The sequence below is a fragment of the Neolamprologus brichardi genome, chromosome 4 (assembly GCF_056152115.1).
Source record: "Neolamprologus brichardi isolate AB-2024 chromosome 4, ASM5615211v1, whole genome shotgun sequence".
Lineage (NCBI taxonomy): Eukaryota > Metazoa > Chordata > Actinopteri > Cichliformes > Cichlidae > Neolamprologus > Neolamprologus brichardi.
Genome location: NC_142107.1, coordinates 10,238,598 through 10,256,160, shown reverse-complemented (window position 1 = coordinate 10,256,160; position 17,563 = coordinate 10,238,598). Strand labels below are relative to the sequence as shown.

The 17,563-nt window shown below is 41.6% G+C and overlaps 1 protein-coding gene across 1 annotated transcript; it reads right to left on the bottom strand.

Annotated features, from left to right (window-relative positions):
* Positions 1-738: 738 nt before the first annotated feature.
* Positions 739-15,096, bottom strand: LOC102798536 (heparan sulfate glucosamine 3-O-sulfotransferase 6-like). Its single transcript, XM_006791508.3, has 2 exons — positions 14,325-15,096; positions 739-1,894 (listed from the first exon to the last, which is right to left on the bottom strand). The coding sequence occupies exons 1-2, from the start codon at positions 14,816-14,818 to the stop codon at positions 1,276-1,278; spliced, it is 1,113 nt and encodes a 370-aa protein (XP_006791571.1). The 5' UTR covers positions 14,819-15,096; the 3' UTR covers positions 739-1,275.
* Positions 15,097-17,563: the final 2,467 nt, after the last annotated feature.

Below are 17,563 nucleotides of genomic sequence, written 5' to 3'. Positions count from 1 at the left end.
CATTAACATTAATTAATATAATCTTTCTTTGAACACCTGTACAGCTGAAAATCTGATTTTGTTGCACTGTACAACATATGTATGGTAGTGACAATAGAGATATATTCTATTCTATTCTATTCTATTCTATTCTTTAAATGCAATCAAAAGATATTGAAATTTAAACTTCATTTGATTGGTTTAGTCTTGTTTAATTCATTCATTTAAATGGTCAGCTTACCCCCTTAAGCTGATGCAAACTGAGCCACAGAGACACTTTTTCTCTAAGAAACCATATTTTTAAAACGTTTAAACAGTCTAAGAACTTTTACGGATGGTACTTACACATTCCTTTGTTTTCAGAGGACTTTATTTTCTTGATATGAAAAGATCCAGCTGTGTAAACTGTATTACATAGAGAATGGGCAGTACAGTACAGTCTTCAACCTCTGGTGACAATTTTGCACCCTGATGTAACCATACAAAAACTGACCTTAATGCTAACACATGAAATGAAAACAAATTAGTTTGTCACATCAGATAAAAGTTTACTTCACAACACAGAGAATCAGAGGCACATTTTTTATACACTGTAATTTGAACACTTTTTTTTTTTTTTTTTACAGTTACAGTGGTTCAGAATAATCACAGATCAAAAGTAGCAATTTATTGTGAGTAACAGCTGATACAATTGATCCCATCCAGGAATTACAATATAAAATATGATGCGGCTTTTATTGGAAAATACTTACAAATGGAATGTGTCTACGCATGGTTTCGACTTAATATTTACAAATGAGGTATCATTGGTATATCAACTGCAATGCACTGAGGAATGTCCTGCAACATCAAACTGTATGTAGCATTCAAAAGACTGGAAAATATGTAAATGCAGGCAAAGAGTATTACATTACTCCCAATGTCCTGTCAGATGTTGGTATTATGTCCTGCTTTGTCGCGCAATAAATACACTTCTTTAATAATAATAATAAAAAAATACCTGTTGTATTCAACAGAAACTATAAATATCACCTTTTCTTCTAATCTGTACATAAAGAATGTCAAAAACAGTTTAACGGTTATATATTTAAGCCATTAACTAAATTTGTCGTTTTTATATTAGCAGCACTATGTCCGTCTGAGCCTCAAAATGCAACAAAACAGTGACAGTTCATGAGTGCTGCATGTCGTGTTGACTCCACTGAGGCAGAATGGACTTTGTCTCTCCCAGTACCCTGAGAACATTAGCCCTGTGGAAACAGTAAATGAGCATCTCTCCACAAAGAAGACTCTTGCTTAGTCCCAGCCAAAGTCCTGTCCACTCATCTGGTAGAAACGGTGGTTGAAGGGCCTGTAGAAGTCTCTGAGTCTCTGCAGTACCTCAGAGGGGATCTGGGGATGAGGCCTGCCTTTAGACTTTCCGAGGCAGCGGGGTCTGCTGCTCCCCTCTGGCTTCTTCAAGCAGGGAAAACCTTTTGTCTGGTTGAAGTAGAAGTGCTTGTCCGAAACAACCCTTTTTAAACCCAGGAAGTCCTGAACTCGGCCCATCTCCCCAGCTGGATCAGACACCAGTCGTTCGCCGCTAACAAACAGAAAATGAGACAAAGGGAAGTACTGGAGCCAGTTCTCCAGGTGCTTGGCATAGAGGCCGATGCGCACAGCACTCCACGTGGTATCAATCAAACCTGTGGAGGAGTTTTTCAAAGCGAGGCTCTGGAAGGATGGAAGCCCTGGGTTCTTGGACAGCGTCTGGGTGTAGTCAGACACAGCCCTCGTCACCGGGTCCCTGACGACGACAATAAGCTTGGTTTGACAATTCATAGTGCAGATGCGACTTGGAGCCTCTTTGGTGACAAAGTAGCTGGGTGTCTTCTCCATAGTGATCTGCCCGTCGAGTGTCCGAGGCATCAGGTTCCTAAATTAAAAAAGAAGAAACTGTCAGATAAATATTGACACAGTCTATTTCACTTCAGTACATCCAGCAGGTCTGGAGCTTAACTTCACTTGTTTTGATTTCTTGAAGTGTTTTTCTTTTTCTTTTTAATTTGGCCACTTTTTTAAAAAGGGGCGAGCGTGGCTCAAGAGTTGGGAGTTCGCAATCGGAAGGTTGCCGGTTCGAGCCCCGGCTCGGACAGTCTCGGTCATTGTGTCCTTGGGCAAGACACGTCACCTACCGCCTACTGGTGTTGGCCAGAAGGGCCGATGGCGCGATATGGCAGCCTCGCTTCTGTCAACTGTAGCTTGCCTCCACCAGTGTGTGAATGGGTGGATGACTGTAAAGCGCTTTGGGGTCCCTAGGGGGGACTAGTAAAAGCACTATACAAACTTGAAGACATTATGTCCATATTCTGCTTACATTATATGTTGAGCCAAGTTGTGTGAACTTGCTATGTTACATGTATTTAACTCCACAAAACACTCTTGATCCGGCTGCACAATATTTTCACATTTTGTCAAAATTACACCACTGGTTTCTGAGCTACCACAATAAAGTTTCAATGTTTATAACTCAGAACCAGCACCACTTGCTGTTTTAATCCCATACTACATTCAGCAAAAAGACCACTAAGAGATAATGTAAGAACATCACACACTGTTGCTATTAAAGCATCTCAAAATCTGTGTGATCAAAGCTTCAGACACTACTCTGTTAATGTTCGAGGGCCTCAGACAGCCCCTCCGGGTCTCACTGCAAGGTCTGCAGAACAGGACCATCCACTCACCACGGGCCCAGTGAGTCAAAACCACAAAGCCTCGAGAACCACTTAACAGCAATTTCCTACAGATTTCCACCCCCTCTTCTTCCTGCAAGAGCAAAATGCCCACCCCCTCACCATCACCTCCCCAATAGGTTCCAACAAGGACTCAAGCAGGCCAAAGTCTGCAGGAAGTGCGACCGGGATGGTGAGCTGCTGAGCTCAGCTAGTGTGTTAAACACATGGCAGTAATGAGGAGAAATGCTGGGTAGAATATACCAGTGGAAAGACTCGTGCTAAATTAGGTGTTACTGTGTTGGGGTGATAGATTTTGCATTATGATGCAAAATGTACCTTAAGCTTTAACCAGCGCTGTGACATCTAATCTGCTGATTTATCTTTCATGGCACCTGCTCTCCTGAGATGATTGAGCAAGTTTTTCTTCTTCTACTGATTTGATTTAAAACCATCGAGTCACAGCTGCATGAAACCCCCTTGACTGATGCGGACTCCTCTTATTTCAGCAATATCTGGCCAACAGACAGTGAGGGAAAACATGGTGTTCAACAGGTCCAGCATTTATTCATGTGTTTACATTTAACATTGACAAACTGCCTGAGCCAGCGTTGTGGTGGATTTGGATTTCGGAAACAAATTGTTTGCACGACAAATGGATGATGAGCAATGTTTAAAGCAGCAAATGAATCGCCTGCAGTTCATTTACCCAACACATCCTTTACTGTGTTACTGGAAACAGAGAGCGTTCATGTGGTTTCCCATAAAATAAACAAGTAATGGAGCATATGTGCTTTATTTGTTTCAGATTGCAAGTTTGCATTAACTCCAAATGTCAATGACAAAAGGCCATTCAGAAGTGTAGATGACATCCGAGGGGGGATTTGTTTTTCATTTTCCTGATTATTTTAATGAGTATTTGTAAAGTAACCGTGTATTAGTGCAATGTAGTAAAAATGCTTTTAATCAATTAGGAAAATAAACACTTTCAAATGGGTTTACTTGAGTAATGACAGTTGAATGCCCACATTATTTAAAGTGTTTCCTCTTTGATCTGAGGGAATTAAGGTTCAGCAAAGTTTCATGACTTCCCTTTCACGGAAACAAAGCAGCAGATGACTGTAGTCCATGCAAGTTCACTGACTTTACTTTTGCTCTTTAAAAACATATCTAATACAATACACCAGGGAAATATGAGAGAATGTACATCAAATGAAGAACAAGACATAGGCTTTTGATATTTCACTCAAAATGAAGATCTTAATGCTTCATCAAAGTCAACCAAACACAGTAAAATCTCATTATAAGAACTTTTAACCACTTAGATAGGTTTTGTGCAATTGCTCACACGCGCTTCATTAAGCGTCATTAACCTCAACTGCTCATTAACGCAAACATATAATTAGCCAGTCGTGTGGCTGCGACTCAATGCGTTTAAGCATGTACACATGGTCAAGACTTGCAGAATTTCAAACTGAGCATCAGAACAGAGAAAAAAGTTGATTTAAATGACTTTGAATAAAATATGGTTGTTGGTGCCAGACTGGCTGGCATTTCAGAAATTGCTCATCTACTAGGATTCTCCCACACAATCATCTCTAGGGTTGAAAAAAAGAAGTGAGTGGCAGTTCTCTGGCTGAAAATGCCTTGTTGATGTGGCCAGACTGCTTTGAGCTGATCAGGAGGGAACAGCAACTCAAATAACCACTCACTACAACCAATGCAAAAGAGCATTTCTGTACAAACAACCTTGAAGGAGATGGGCTAAAGCAGCAGAAGACCTTTCCTGTCAGTTGAGAACAGGAACCCGATGCTGCAGCTTGCACAAGCTCGCCAAAACTGGACAATAAAAGATTGGAGAAAAAAAAAAGTTACCTAGTCTAATGAGTCTGAATTTGTGCTGTAACACTCAGATAGTAGGGTCAGAATTTGACATAAGCAACATGATAGCACTGATTCATCCTGCCTGTATCAACAGTTAGGGTTGCTGGCGGTAGATTGTTGGGACCCTTATTACTAATTAATTAAAAATGTCACAGACAAGTCCATCCCTTTATGACCACACTGTACTCATCTTCTGATGGTTCCTTCTAGCAGGATCATGTGAAATGTCAAAAAACTCTAATCATAACTGGTTTCTTGGACATGACATTGGATTCACAGTACTCAAACAGCCTCTCAGGTCACCAGCTCCCAACCCAATAGAACATTTTTGGAATGTGGTGGAACGAGAGATTCCCATCATGAATGTACAGAGCCGACAAATCTTGGGCAACTGTTTGATACTGCCATGTCAACATGGACCTAAATCTCTGAGGAGTTTTTCCAGAAACTTAGTAAATCTATGCCACAAAGAATTAAGTCAGCTCTAAAGTAAAAAGAGAGTCCAATGTGGTACTAACAAGGTGTTCCTGCTCATTTAACTCCTGATGGAAACTCTATTCTGTGGTTCAGTGTTTAGTTTGGTCTCTTATTTATGTAAAATGTTCTCTGTAGAAGTTTTAAGAGGAAACAAAGGTTAAAAGTGCACAATAAAGTACATGACTTTGAGTGAGAAGGAAACTTTTAGAGATTTGAGTCTTTCCTCTTCACTTAAAATTAAGCCGTTTCAATCCATCCCCATTAAATGATCCCCATAATAAAAGACCATTAATTGATTACTATCCAATTTCAAGAGCTGCAAATGGCCTATCACTGCCTGCCCGTCCCCTGTTTATCTGTGTCTGATCAATACGTCTGTCTCTATATGACAGATTGTGCTCAGTGTGTGTCGGTGTGTGTATGACTGCTTTTTTGCACATGTGCATATTTGAGCACGGAGGTGTCAGTGAATACTGATGAGAAAATGAGCATCCTTGCACCCACGGTGTCCGTCTTCTGCTTTCTCATTCATAGTCTTGGATTTGTCCTTCACTTCTTCACATAAATGACACTTCTGTAATTGACCATAAGTTGTCTTTCCATATTCATGAATAGTTAATGAATTGTGACTTTACCCCCACTCTGCTCAGGTCCCTATCTCCCTCATCACAATCAGTCTCATTATCGGAGAATCGATAGAGGCCTTTTTCTATCATAAATCTGTCTGTATGTGGTGTCAGTATACTGTAAACAGATCAGGGACGATTAATCTGCAATAACATATGCTTTACATACACCTCTTTGATTTAGCTTAAGGGAAATGCATTTTAGCCTACAATTGTTAACATTTAAATATGCAAAGAGAAGAACTCAAACATGTTTTCTATTTAGCGTTGTATCGGAAAGCCTTGCTGACTCGCCACTCTAGTCTGGAACTCCCTGCTGTTAAAAGGATGTAGTGCTTTTCCTCCCTGAAGTGCTCCAGAGCTGATTACTCTACTGATATGTTCGAGGGAGCCTGGATCATAAGATTAAATAACAACCCTGGCAACAAGGATGTGGCCAAGAGACTTCCTGCCCCCCAAGATTACGGGCTCTCCCGCTGAAGCGGGAGCCACATACTCCTGCGGCGCAGAAACAAAAGGTATTCTGCAGAAGTGGAGCCGGAAAATCCAATTATCACGTCGGTTCGTCGATCTGAAATTCCATCAGTTATCACAGCGATTTACTGGGCCAGATACGCTATACACGGTCTTCCTGAAGGAGGCTTCTGCTTTGGCAGGCATCCACACCAAAAGGCTTTTTCAGCTGAGATCCAATTAAACAGGTGGTGAAAAATCAAGGCTATAAAAACGAGAGAGAGCATAAATGTCAAACTGAGGGAAACATTTCCCAACTGTGTCGCTATGCTCGAAGGGTGACAGAAGCAACCTGGAGGCAACGGAAAGTCTGTCAGTCTGACAGGATAAGTGTGGGAACCTTGATTTACAGCATCATGTCTGGATGAAACATATGTTGCTGTTCCCCTCTGACCAAGCTAAGGTGGGCTAAACCAGTACAAACAAGAGTGTGGGGCAAATCTCATCTAGCTACAAGGAAGTGAACACATACAGCAGGAGGCATTGTTGTCTCTAGAATACAACGTGCAGTTTTTCCCCTGCTATCGCCATGTTTGAGACCTCAAAGTGTCACATGTCAAAGTTGGAAAAGAACATAAGCTGATGTGTAGAAAGTAAAACATTGAATGAGAAAGTGTGGAGCAGAAACTTTACAAATAGTATTGCGTATGTGTGTGTGTTACCACTAAAGTGACTTTCAACCAGACATAAACACACTAAACACCTCTGCAAGTGTCAGTCACAGGACCACTGGATGGTTTGATCACAATTGGAACCCAGCTGCGAGAAAAAAAACTGTTGCCACCCTCTAGTTTTAATTGCATTGGATGATGTTTTCCTCTACAAAGTAATGGAGTTAGTAAATGGTTTTCTCTGCATGAGGTTGGCTGAAGTGCAACACTTCCACAGAGACCACAGTGTGAGTGTGTGGGTGGAAAGGAGTTAAAATCACACACATACATGGGAAGGGGGGAGTCCATCTATAAAGGAATTACTTTATGCAGGTCGATGCCCAATTAAAGACTGAATGTCCAGTTATAATTAGGAGTCCTGACAGGATGTGAAGTCTGTGATGCTCTGCTGGGAAGTTGGCGCCCACAAGGGCAGGATTCTCACTGGGGGGAGAATCTGGGTTTGAATCTACCAGCAAGCGAAGGTCTTTGCGTGTTCTCAGTGTGCCTGCATGGGGGTATCCAGCTTCCTCCCACAGTACGAAGACATGCACAGGTTAGGTTAATTGGTATTTCAAAACTGGCTGTAGGTTGTTTGTTTCTTTGTTCTGTACCCTGCTTCTTTCCCTATGATAGCTAAAAAAAAAATGGATGGATCTAAGATTCAGTCTTTCTGTATATGTTTGTCCATCAAGTTTCATTCCAATATCTTAGTGGACTCCCTGACAATTTTCAAGCACAATCACCAAGTACAAATTGCAATATTTCCACATTTATTTAAATCAACAATTAAGGTGGATGAGTTTAAACACTTGAGGTCAATCATCCAAATTAAAGGTCATTGCGCAAGAGAGCTGAAGAACAGAATGCAGGCAGGAGGGTGGAGTGGGTGGCAATGAGTGTCGGGGTGATTTGTTACAGAAGGTTCACAAGTTGGTAGTGGCACCTGATATGATGTTTTATTTGGACATGATGGGGCTGGCAAAAAAGGCCTGAGCTCGAGTTGGCATAGCTGAAGAGCATGCTCTGATTTTCTTTGGGCATCCTTACAGTATTAGAAATGAGTATATTAGAAGGACAGCCCAGGTTGAGGACTTTGGAGACAAAGTTGAGTAGAGGCAAGGCTAAGATTGATTGGACACAGGCAGAGTAGGGATAGTGGATATACTGGACAAAGGATGCTTAATATGGAGCTGCCAGACAGGAGGAATACCAGAGGGAAGATTCATAAATGCAGTGAAGGAGGACATGCAGAGAGTTGCTGTGATCTTCTAAACCTCAGCTCTGCTTTAGGTTAAGCACAAATTAGCAAATGTTAGCATGCTAACACCCTGCGCTAAGGCGGTGAAAACTCTATAATTATTAAATCAGCATGTTAACATTGTCATAAATATGTAAACAGGGATTTTTAATAATCAAGACAGATTTTGCTGAAGTTTGATGAACCCGAGAGCTAAAACAGAAAATTGTGAGTGTGTCTCTGTTGATGTTCATCTCTTATGAGAATCAGACACATACTTTTCTTTTATAGATCTGGATTCATTCAAACCCTTTAAACATCGAAGCTATGTGGTAAAACATAGTCTTTTCAAATTTCCCAGGAGCCATATGATTGTGTTTCCATTGGATACTCTCGTGTTTTTTCAGGCTCATGCTATTCTTTTCTGGAAATGGTTGCCTGACTGAACATGACTACCAAGCATTTGAAACATTTAATTTTGACCCAAACTATTATTTCTTCAAAAAGTACTTTTCTCACCAGCTAACTGCAGCATAGAGCTGAGGGGGTGGGGGGAGACAAGACAGAAACCTCCCCAAGATTTTACAGGCGCCCCATAATGGATTACAAAGCACCCCAAATTATTATAATTCCCACCATATGAAGTGTGAATGTGGCTATTTTCAAACCTTATAATACCACCTAGACTTAAGTCCAGCCAAAACCTGGCACCATTAAAACACACTACAACCCAACACTACAGAGACCACTTCCTGGCCTGTTACACCAATCAGCCATGTTCAGCGTCTAAGGCTAATGGCCTGAGGGCTGTACACAGAATGAGGTGTTGAGAAAATCACCCTCACTCTGGAAAACGTTCCCCCGTGGATGTGCATTAGGCTCCACTTTCACCATTTCAGCTGTCAAAAATCCAAACTGACAGGGTAAGTGCCTGAATCTCCCCTCTCAGATAATACTGAGATAAAGCATGCACAAAACACAGGATGACTTGGGAACAATCCAAACTGTACCATTAGTTCCTTAAGTATTTACACAGCAACATAACTTTTGTTATTTGGACTCAGGGCGAGCACATGCAAAAGGGGGGCTATGCATAGAAATGGTTGTAAATCCTAAAAAGCAATGATTTTGTTAAACCACAAAATTATAGTGTGTCATTGTCCAGATACTTATGGACTTAACTGTGGCTATATCTTGTCTTATTTATACTTCAAATAATATTAAAGATATAAATTGCTAAATGATGTGCACACAAATCTGTCACAGCTGACTAAAGTGCCTAAAAATATCTTATTTTTCTTTCGGCTGAACGGATTATTCTTGACATATAGGTTTGCAAACCTTCAGTGACAGCAGTTAGATTATTGTGCATAGAAGATGCTAACATGTCTGCAAACACTTACGTAATAAAAACTGAAAGAACTGCCATGCAAACTGTAAACAGAGAATGTTCACATTCGAAGAAAGGATTGACCCCGGTGCAGCAGCCAACACATTTGAAAAGGTGCAACTTTTACTTTGAAGGCAACTTCTAGTTTGTGTTGCTGCTTTCACAGCTTCACTACAGCTCTGAGAATTGTTGATGAGTGTTTGCAGACCACTTGGCGTTTTCCATGCAAATTACCAGCAGTTGTGGTGTTCTGCTGGCAACCAAAGCAACTGCAAGGAGGTCTGTGCCAACTGGTTGGGGTTACTGGTGGTTGCTATGGGTCACCAACCAGAGCTCTAGGCCTATGTAGAGTTTAGCGCTAGATTCCATCGTGCCTGCCATCAGCCTGCAACAACTGGTTGGAGAATACACATTTTCCCCTTCTTAAAAGGCCGGTGTGAACGGGGCCTTATTCACTTGACCCTACAGCAACACATCTTGATGTGACATGGTGACCAGCCATGTCTCTCCAAAACCTCAGCCTGTGGGAAAACTCGCCTTTGGCTCCTTTGATCTATGACCTCACTAAACACTTTCCTGATGAGTTTGTGGGCTCAGATGCAAATTTCAAGTCTTACCTAATAGAACGTGACATTCACTTTGTAATTTAAAGTCTCCATGAGAGTCCAAAAGGAGGATAAAGCAGGGTACGCTTTGGAGCTGCCATCCTCACCACGCACAAGTGATGTATGATGGTGGCAGTGAGAGCTCTCAGCTGAAGGCTTCAAGCCAGCATTTCACTAACCAATGGCTGACCACACCGTTGCGTCCATCTTTTATATACAATCAGCTTAAATTTAAGGAAGTGGTCACACTAAAATGAATCTAAGGCGATTTTAAATGACTTGGATGCAGTTCCTTAATGCTGCAAATGTTTTGCCTGAATATTACCCTTGTTTCTGGTGTGAGACAATATTGATGTTTTAGGCTTCATTGCTGCTGACGTTTATAAATTTTGGTTGTCCTCGTATTTTATTTTCACCAGCTGTATTTTTGTATAGTTAATTTGTGTATTATTCTGTTTATATTTGTGCATGTGGTCTAGTTTATGCAACTCAGTTGATTGCACTGCTGTCTTTTTTGGCTAGGACTCTCATCGTCAGGATTTCCAGAGTAACTAAAGCTGAAATATAACAGTAATCTAAAAAAAAAAAAAATAATAAAAAGAGACCTTTAAAATGTGCAGATATGTATATTTTAATGGTTATGCTAGAAAAATCAAGGGATAAAATGACATTTTGGTGCTGGTGTAAATGCCGATTATATGTTTTAAAATAATAAAATCAAATGTGTATATCAGTCTGACCCCATAAAGATCGGCATGTCCTCCTCTTATTTTGATCTGTTGTCATCTATATCCAGTCTTGTTTGCATAAATCCATTTCTGATGTCATTTTTAACAGAGCTGGCATTTTTGTTTGCCCTTGTGCTGTTACCCTTAATGGATTTATACCATGTTTTAATTGCAATCCAATCAGGCATGGCCTGTGGTGTCAAGACTACAGGTCAGCTAATTGATAACCTTGTAAAATATTGATGAGCCATGAGAACTTGAGTTTTTCCTCAAACAGAAATGAAGAAGTAATCTTTTTAAAAAGAGTTTGCTCTTCTACAAGATGAGAAATAAATGCGCTCACTTTGACGTCATCAGACAGAATTTAATCATTACTCATTCCAGGCCTCATCACTGTGACAAAGCCGTGACAATTACAACTATTGTGCCATGGAAAGCTGAGGTTTTTCAGCTTTCTGCGGTGGCTCTTAAGTCCCATATGAAACCCATCACTCTGTGAAGTCTCTTTTAAGCCGTAAAACAACACAGAAAACCGTTAAATCTTTGCCTTATTTTCAATGCACTATTTGTGGCTTTTCCATTCCCGTAATGGGCTCGTATGCACACATGCAAACGAGAGAACGGCATGAAGAGACAGACAGGGCGGAGAAGGAAAGAGAGCGGAGACTGACTTGATCGCTCAGATAAAAGCAATGGAAAACACACATGGATGAGGTCTGAGCTCGTCTTCGAGAAGACAGTGCTGTTGGAACAACACGCACGGGAGGGTACTTCTGTCTGCTGAATCTATGAAGTGTCTCCAGCATGCAGATCGCCCCTGGTTTCATCCAACATCTGACAGCAATGACTCAAATATGACAGATTACAACCCTCATCCATCTGCTACAGTCGCCTTCGGTTTGTGCTTATTTCTCCATCCAGGAAAGAGAGCAGACTATGACAGTGCACAAATTGCTTTCAGATATGCCAGTGTGTGACCATGTATCTTGGCAAGCGGCTGTTTGTTACTTATAAAATTGTGACTCGTCTGTAAAAATAATCAACAGCAGTTCCAATGCACCATTTTTATTCATGGGGATTATGGCAGATATATAAGCACGCAAAGGTCATATTTGTCTGAAGGGAAAGATTCAGGATTAAAGCGGTTTATCATCACTTTATCACTTATGATATGGATAAATAAGTGCTGTGGTAATATTAAATGGATGATCCGGAGGAATATCTACAGCAATCGGTTTTCTATCTTATGAGATCAGATGAGACAGAGAACTTCAGAAAGATTAAATGTCAAAGCAGGGGTTGCGTTTTCAGAGCCTGTCTTAAACTACTGCTTTACACTGCATTGAGTGTGTGCGTGTGTGTGTGTGTGTGTGTGTGTGTCACATCCAGATGTGACAGAGAGTTGACCCTGTGACTGACAGTCAGATGAGGAGGACTTGCTTGTTCCACATGGATAAGTTCTTTCTGTCACTGACTCTCTCTCTCTCACACACACACACACACATACACAAAATGCTGCTGTCTACAACTTCCAGCGGCTTCTTTGTGGGTCACTGCAGATGACAGCAAACAGATTTGCTCAATTTTTGCGATTTGGTGACAAGAGCGGAATCATCTTTCAGTGATTTCATCCGGTATCATGTTGCTGCTGTCACTCTCCATTGTTGCATTAATCCTTCCAAATTTTCTCCGCCTCAACTTTCAGTGAAGTTCACTTCTTTAAAAAAAAATCACAGCAAAAGACAAAACCATAATCCACATTCACGTTCTTGTGATACTGTGAATGTGAACAAATGCAGGTATTATCAGTTATATCCATGCAGAACTCCCATTTAATCTCTTAAACACTTACAGGTGATCACTTTACTTTAATTACACCTCTTAACTTGGCTACACTTTGAAAAATGTTCATGTTGCATGTGGTGACTTAGATTTGTTGTTGGGTTTAGGCGATATTACTGCATGACTGATCTACCTTTTACAGGCCGTGTTTTTACAGGCCGTGTTAGTGGCAGTGCTGTGTTACACCATTAAGGCCTAACAGCTTTACAGCACAAGTCAGCCTAATTAAAACACACATAAAAAAATGCCCCGGAAACACGAGTTTGGCCACAGGTATTTTCACATTCTGCTATTCTGAAGGGAGAGTGAGGAGAAGAGACGCAAGGAGAGAAGGAGAAAGTGACAGGGAGAAATCTGGGGAGAAGGATGAGTTGTAAATGTGGCATGGAGAGACAGAGGATAGGTAACATAGTACTTAAGACTGCTAACATACATACGGTATATATGAGTGTTTGTGTGTGCACAGAGAAAAAGTGAGAGAGAAGAAATTTAACAGCATGCTAAAATTATCAGTGGTGAAACCGTTTCCATGTGTCCTTATGTTTCCTATTAAAAGGCAGCAAAGGGGGGTTTAGAAAATAAGGCAAAGGAAGATTAAATTACACCATCTTGCTATCAAAGTGCCTGTTATTCATGATCCTTACCCTGTCAAACCTCTGTGTAGTTATGACACCTCTCTTGCTTAAAGGTCCCCAAATGGCATTGTGTTCTCACACGCTGCTCAGCTGGGATCATGTCCAGAAGCTCGTAGAACATATGGAGATGATCAGGACCAGCTTCACGCACAAATAAATCCTTCTTTAGGGCCTTAACTACACCCAAATGAGGGCTCTGGTCAGCCTGGTCACCCCAAATCATGTGCTGTCAGTATGACAGTAGCTGATGAACATTTTATGTGCCTTTTGTAAAGGAACTGTGCAATCACATTAACTAAGATCATCACTCAGTGTTTGCTCTCCATGTCAATCAGATTTTTGTGTTTTTGCTTTTTGAAAATTCTCTAAATCAATTCAATTTCATTTTATTTATATAGCTCCAAATCACACCAAGGTGCTTTATATGGTATATGATGGGGTATTTGCTGTAGATTTTACATGTTAGAGTAATCAATGTGATGTTTGCATGGGTTCTTTGTGGCTCCGTTGCAGAGCAAAAAGGGGAACACTATACAGGATGTCATGCTGAAGTGAATAAATGGTGTTTAGATGACTGTCAAGATGATGAAACGCTCCTCTGGGACCTCACTAGCCCTTTTGATCTAGAGCAGCACAAGAGAGGGAGCATTGTCTAAAGCTGATCCGAATCTATCAACCAGCCAATGCATTGCTGTCTCTTCTATTGACGGAGGAAATCAGCACATCTACACAGGTGATAAGATGTCAGCAAAAACATCAGTGCTGCTCAGCTGACCTTTTACCACCTACAGCATATACAATCCTGCATTGGCTGGCATGACATCCAAATATGCAATCGTGTTCAAACTTTTTCCAAATAAACCTGTCAGATTCACTTATAAAGAGCACATCGGTTTTTACAGCAGACACCCTGTGTCGTTTTAAAGTTTTGGACTGCCTGCGATGGTCCACGATTTACAGTTTTTACATTTTATGATTTGCGGTCAAACCTGGGCTAAAAGCCAGTTACATTCTGTATGAGTGGATTCGTGCGTTCATCCTTACCTGTACCACTCCAGCCCTTTATCGTAAAACCTGTCGAAGAAGTGCGGCTCCGCGCCGAACGCTCTCACGTCCGGGTGGATGCGGAGAAACTCCAGCAGGGCGCGAGTCCCTCCTTTCTTCACGCCGATTATAATCGCCTGCGGAAACCTTTTGGTCCCGAAAGTGTTGGACACGGGAATGTCGTTGCTCTGGACAGTCTCCTTTTCGCTGTCCAGCGTATTCTGTGACGGCTCAGCCGGAGCGTCCTCGGAGCCTGTGCGGTTCCGCTGAAACGGCGCATCGGGGAAGAGGCGCCGGGGTGGCCGCAGATCGTCCAAAATGTCATAGTCCAAGTCTGAAGTTTCTTGTCTGTATGCAGCTCTTGGAGCCGAATCACAAAATCCGGTGAGGCAGTAGAAGAAGTAGGTGAAGATTAGGACCATGGTGAAAAAGACCGAGACTTTGGACAGCGCCTTCCCAAAGTTGACCCTGAATCTGCAGCCACTACATCCCATGAGTTGATCTCCTGCTCGATGCCAAAGGGCCAAAGCGGTGACAGCATGCTTCTTTTTGTTCCCTACATGGATCAGAGTTCGAGCTTAAATGTTCTTTGGAGAACCTGTTGCGCAAAGCTGATCCATCACACGGGGAGCTTCTCTCAGCAGTGGAGTGGCACAGTGGACTTGTCAGAAGTTACATTCATAATTCAGAAAAGAGCTACTAAAGATGTCCTCTGATCATTTTGAATCGTTTGTCCTTTAAAACTCAGTTAGCTGAGACTTTCCAGCTTGTTGTGTCTGTGCGCTCCAGGGTCCTGGAAGCTCTCATTCAAGGTTTCTTTGCTTCTTCTACACCCCCTACACCCCTCCCTTTTTCCTTTTACATGTCCCCACCCTTTTCCTGCTGTGACATCTTATAGATGGATCATTCCAGCACAGATAGGATGAAGGGTTTTTTATCCTGTATAATTAAAAATTTATGAGGCATAACATTCTTAATAAATCATTACAGTATGTATCATCATAAGAAAACAACTGTAGCGTATTAAAGCACCATTAGGAAAATGATTTTTTTAATAAGTTAATAAAGAATTTAGTCATTTTATGTCAAGTCAAGTGTAAGGCACATGATTTAGCTTCTTTAGCTCAGCAATGTGGGAAAAAATGATGAGCACTTTATTCTAAAGAGCCCACGTCAGTGTTTTACAAATGTAAGATGACTCCCCACCAAAGAAAATCTTCCTCGCCCCTTTGAACTCATGATAGACATCCCAGTCAGCTTTGTGAATAACACGAGCCCCGAGGACGTCTATCTAAAACCTCTTGTACTCTTCTTGCACTCTGAAGCTCAACACATGGTCTCTTGGCACAAACCTCCCCCCCAAAAAATAATAGGCCTAACATGAGGAGGGGGTACCTGCAACCCATATCTCTCTTGCACCCTTTTCCCATAAATACAGTATCTGAGACTGAGTGTGTCATCTTTGGGGTTGAGCAGGAAGGATTGGCTCTGGGACATTCCCCTGACTCCGAGCTGGAGCAGATATAGAGTTTCTTCAGGCAACGAGATGAATTCAGACTTTGAACCTGATTAACACACCGGCTGTTTGAACGGATGAGAGGATGGGGGGGGGGGGGTTAAAGGGTAGATAATCTGTCTGTGACACACTCAGCCCTGGAGCACAGTGTGTTTCAGACAGAGATAGTAAATCCACTTGGCACTACACTGACTAATTGAGAATTTTATGCTTTTTATTATCATTCACCTTCGTTCTTTAACATCCTCAGAGAAAACAGAGTTCGTCATTTTTGAAAAATGCTCTTTTGATTTCTGTACGTGTGAAACATCTTGCCAGTTGTGTTTAAAGGTAACAGAAGGGGGTGGCTTATTAACATATTGTATCTGGTGTGTATAGAAAATCAAAAATGGCAAGAGAGTGTCAGCGGTTGTAGGGTGTGAAGTGTGAGGCTAAAAACAGCAGACGCTCTATGTTTCGCACCAAAGTGCAAAAAAAAAATTGTGTTTTCACACTTTTTACTTCTACAGTTTCTGTGCAAACTACAGAAGTGACACATAACGTCAGTGTTGGGGAGTAACGGAATACATGTACCGCCGTTACGTATTTAAAATACAAAATATGAGTAACTGTATTCCGTTACAGTTACCGTTTAAAAAGGTGGTATTTAGAATACAGTTACTTTGTTGAAATAAATGGATTACACGGCGGTACTTCCCTGTTTCATATTGTGGCGGGTCAGGCCTGTTTGGGTTTGTTTAACAGCTATGTTCTGTTGTTCCAGGCGGCAGCGTTACGGTTGCCATGGTTACAGGGTGCCGCTCTCTCTCTCTCTGCGTGTTTCCTGGGTGGGGGAGCGCCTGTTGTTGTTGTGCTAAGCTAATAGGCAGAATGCTACCGGTATAGCTCTAAAGAATGTAGCATCATAGGCAGTGTAGTCCGTGCTGCAGGGAGAATGGACTGCCATACACGTTATGTGTCTGTGAGCGAGGGAGGGAGAAAAAGGAAAAGTACAAGCTGTCATCGAGCAAAAACGGGAGCTGGAAGCATGTAAATATAATAATAACCACTGCAGCCAAGAAGGGTGCCTGACGGGCCCAGTTGTAAGTAAGCTATTAAGACTCGACCGTGTTCGTGTTTTCCTCTGAAACAATAAGTTCCGTTGGAGCAGCCTTTCAGCGCCTCTCTGTCTCTCGCTAGCAAAGTTGACCCAAACAACAAAGTAAAGCTAGTTTTCGGCTACGAGCCCTACACAGAACCCACCATATTAGCCAGAGGTCCCTTTACTACGTGCTACGGTTCGGAGCCGCGGACCTTCAGTTACAGTAATAAATCACAGCAATAGTACATTCATGTAGTTGTAAACAGCATGATAATATATTAAGTAATCCAAAGTATTTAGAATACGTTACTCTCATTGAGTAACGTAACGGAATACGTTACAGAATACATTTTGGGGCATGTATTCTGTATTCTGTAATGGAATACATTTTAAAAGTAACCTTCCCAACACTGCATAACGTGATCTCTGTAGATCCTGGGTGAATTTTGTGACTTTTCAGACTCCCCCCCCCCCCCCCCCCCCCATTTTCAGTCTTTGCGCCAAGTTAGCTGATTGCTATTAGTATTCTTAGCATCCTGATAGGAGAGTGGTATCAATCTTTTCATCTAAGTCTTGACATTTTCTTAATAGCTCTATGTCCCGCAGTGTCTAACTTTTCCTTTAAGGAAAAGCTTTCAAAGT